Source organism: Nestor notabilis, unplaced genomic scaffold, assembly GCF_000696875.1.
Source record: "Nestor notabilis isolate BGI_N333 unplaced genomic scaffold, ASM69687v1 scaffold9722, whole genome shotgun sequence".
NCBI classification, from domain to species: domain Eukaryota; kingdom Metazoa; phylum Chordata; class Aves; order Psittaciformes; family Psittacidae; genus Nestor; species Nestor notabilis.
The window spans coordinates 116,842-119,538 of NW_009918734.1; the positions used below are offsets into that span (position 1 = coordinate 116,842).

The window sequence follows — 2,697 nt, forward strand, 5'->3', positions numbered from 1 at the left end:
TGCTCAAGGCCCCATCCAAAGTGACCTTGAGCACTTCCAAGGATGGAGCATTCACAACTTCCTTGGACAGCCTGTGCCAGTGCCTCACCACCCTCACAGTAAAGAACTTCTTCCTTGTATATAACCTTAATCTCCCCTGTTTAATTTTGAAAGGGATATTCTACAGGAGGATCCCTGTAGCTTACATAAGGGTATCTTATAATGCTAATATCTCCTTGGCCTCTAACTTCCAATCAAAGTAAACACATTTTTGGGATGTAATATCTGCCTGTCCTCCAGTAGGAGTGGAGGTGCTGGGGAAGCTACACAAGGGACTTCTGTTGTTATAATTGAGCTCTGAGGACAAATATGAGGAATAAGGACTAATTAGAAGTAGAAAAGACTTACAGTGTTACCATACGAAGGCTGTACACTCCCACCAGCTCTTGTTTACAGCACCACACTGGCCATAATGCAGTTTGTAGTGGGTCCAATTTTCTTCTTCTTCCAGGCAAACATTTTCTTCAGCTCCCCCCTGAAGCTGTCATGGAGCCAGGCATAGAGGAAGGCATTGGTACAAGCAGACATCATTGCAAACCAGTGGCACAGCAGCTGGATGAAGTTGAAGTATTGCTTGTCAATCAAGCTGATGTCGATGTCCTTTATCATGTTGAAGATGTGCAGAGGCAGCCAACAGACTCCAAAGGCTGCCACCACTAAGACTAGGAGGCGAAAAGTCTTTCTCCTCCTTGCTCGGTCCCATTCAGCTTGGCCCTGTGTGACATTGCCCGGGACTACACGGTTCTTCAGCTTGACAGAGATTCTTAGGTAGGACAGGGAGATGACAGCCAAAGGCAGGACGTAGGTGATGATGAGAGTGCTGTAGGCATAAGCTAAGCGATCTCTTTTCATGTGGAACCAAAACTCCTCGCAGATAGAGAAGTCCAGTTCTGGGAACTCTGCGTGGTAAGTGTGGACCAAAGCTGGGGCAGCCAAGGTACAGCTCAGCAGCCAAATAGCAGCCAGGATATAAGCACAAATAGGGATCGTGAGCCTCCTGCGGAATGGGTACACCATGGCATAATACCTATCCACAGCTATGACAGTCAAGGTAAAGACAGACACAAACACAGTGACGGGTTGCATCAGGAAAACAAAGTAGCACATGAAACGCCCGTACACCCATCCTCTGGGCTCAAAGGCATAGGCAAGTGTCAGGGGCACACATGTTGCACACATGAGCATGTCAGAAAAAGCCAGATTTCCTACCAGAAAGTTGGTGACATTGTGCATTTTTTTTGTCTTGCAGATGACATAGATGAGAAGGTAATTCCCAATGACACCAATAAAAACCACTAGAGAGTAGCAGGGGATGATGAGTGGCTTGAAGGACTGAACAAACTGGAGCCCTGAGAACAAATTGCTGGTGTTGCTGTGAATCGCAGAGAGGAAGCTTTGGGAGGTTAAATTGTCCGAATTCATCATTTCCCTCCTTTTGTCGTCTGCCGTCAGCTGAGTGAAGTAGTTACCACTGCACTACTCCTGCACTCAATCACTGTGGATAATGAATGGATTACTGGCTGTCCAGAGGTTACCACATGGATAGTAAACAAGCATCCGTAAAAAGAAAAGGTGAAGTTGTAATCCTCGAGAGGCAGCTTTCAGCAGTTCCTAAGAAAAATCAAATACAACCAATTTCCATTAAAGTCCTCCTGTATTTACTATTAAATCTAGGTTTTGACAGCATGCTACTTAATAAACATGTAATTCAGTGAGTACTTACTGCTGTGGTTTTTTAATCCCATATGATTTTCCTGTGGATGTCAAGAAGTGCCCTAGACGTCTGTCTTCTGCAAATCCAGGAGTGTGTGTGTGTGTGTCAGGGAGAGAGAAAGAATATATGAGTGAGAAAGAGGGTGATGAGCATTTACAAGCTAAATGGAGATCAGTGTTTTTAAACAGTCTTCACTAGTAGGTCATGACAGATTTGTGTATAAGCTTTTGTCCCTATTGGCTGCCCTGGGTATTACGTTGCTCTTTGCGTGTTTCTTACTGATAGTAATTAGTTCTAGAATATCCTTTCAAATATTCCCTTCTTCCAGTGCACCTATAATTGCCCCTCACAGCTAAAAATCAATTTACATTCATTAACACGAGCTTGCACAGTATCTAATCCAAGATTCCCTTTGCCACAGCTTTCAGAGTGCCCAGATAAGCTACCTGTGAATAATGGGCTGTAAAATAGAATTTTAATAACATGTGAAGCCAAATAAACGTTTATGCCACTAGAGGGACTCAGCTACATACCTGTGAATGAAGTTAGGATTAGAAGTGTGCATTTAACATAGAGCACAAAGGATCTTACTTTGTTTCAATTTATTTTCTAAAGGTGGTGCAATGTTTGCTCACCCATTGTGACTATTTCCAATGGGGTTTACACATCTGTAAAAGTAAACACATGCAATTATCTCAAAGGAAATAGCAGCACCCAAATAGCTTAACTGTAAGAGTTTACCTGCAGTGAACTGCAGCAACCTGTTTCTAATATTGCAGCTGACACAATTATTTGGGGTGTTTCTTCATTCCTGCAATAGGTTTCTTAACCTTCTCTGTACCAGGCAACAAGTGATAACCAGTACATAAAACACACTGAACTTGTTCTGTTTGGGTCACACATTAGAAAAAAAAATCAGGATAAGTGCTTACAGACTTTAAGCA

General features: G+C 43.0%; 1 protein-coding gene across 1 annotated transcript; it reads right to left on the reverse strand.

The window, feature by feature from the left end:
- Nucleotides 1-408: 408 nt before the first annotated feature.
- On the reverse strand, nucleotides 409-1,491 carry LOC104402092 (prolactin-releasing peptide receptor-like). The gene has a single exon (XM_010009876.1). It carries the CDS (start codon nucleotides 1,462-1,464, stop codon nucleotides 430-432), a length of 1,035 nt encoding a protein of 344 aa, XP_010008178.1. The 5' UTR covers nucleotides 1,465-1,491; the 3' UTR covers nucleotides 409-429.
- Between the last annotated feature and the right edge of the window lie 1,206 nt (nucleotides 1,492-2,697).

Coding starts and splice junctions, on each gene's coding strand:
- LOC104402092 (XM_010009876.1), bottom strand. CDS start 1,464: ATGATGAATTCGGACAATTTAACCTCCCAAAGCTTCCTCTCTGCGATT.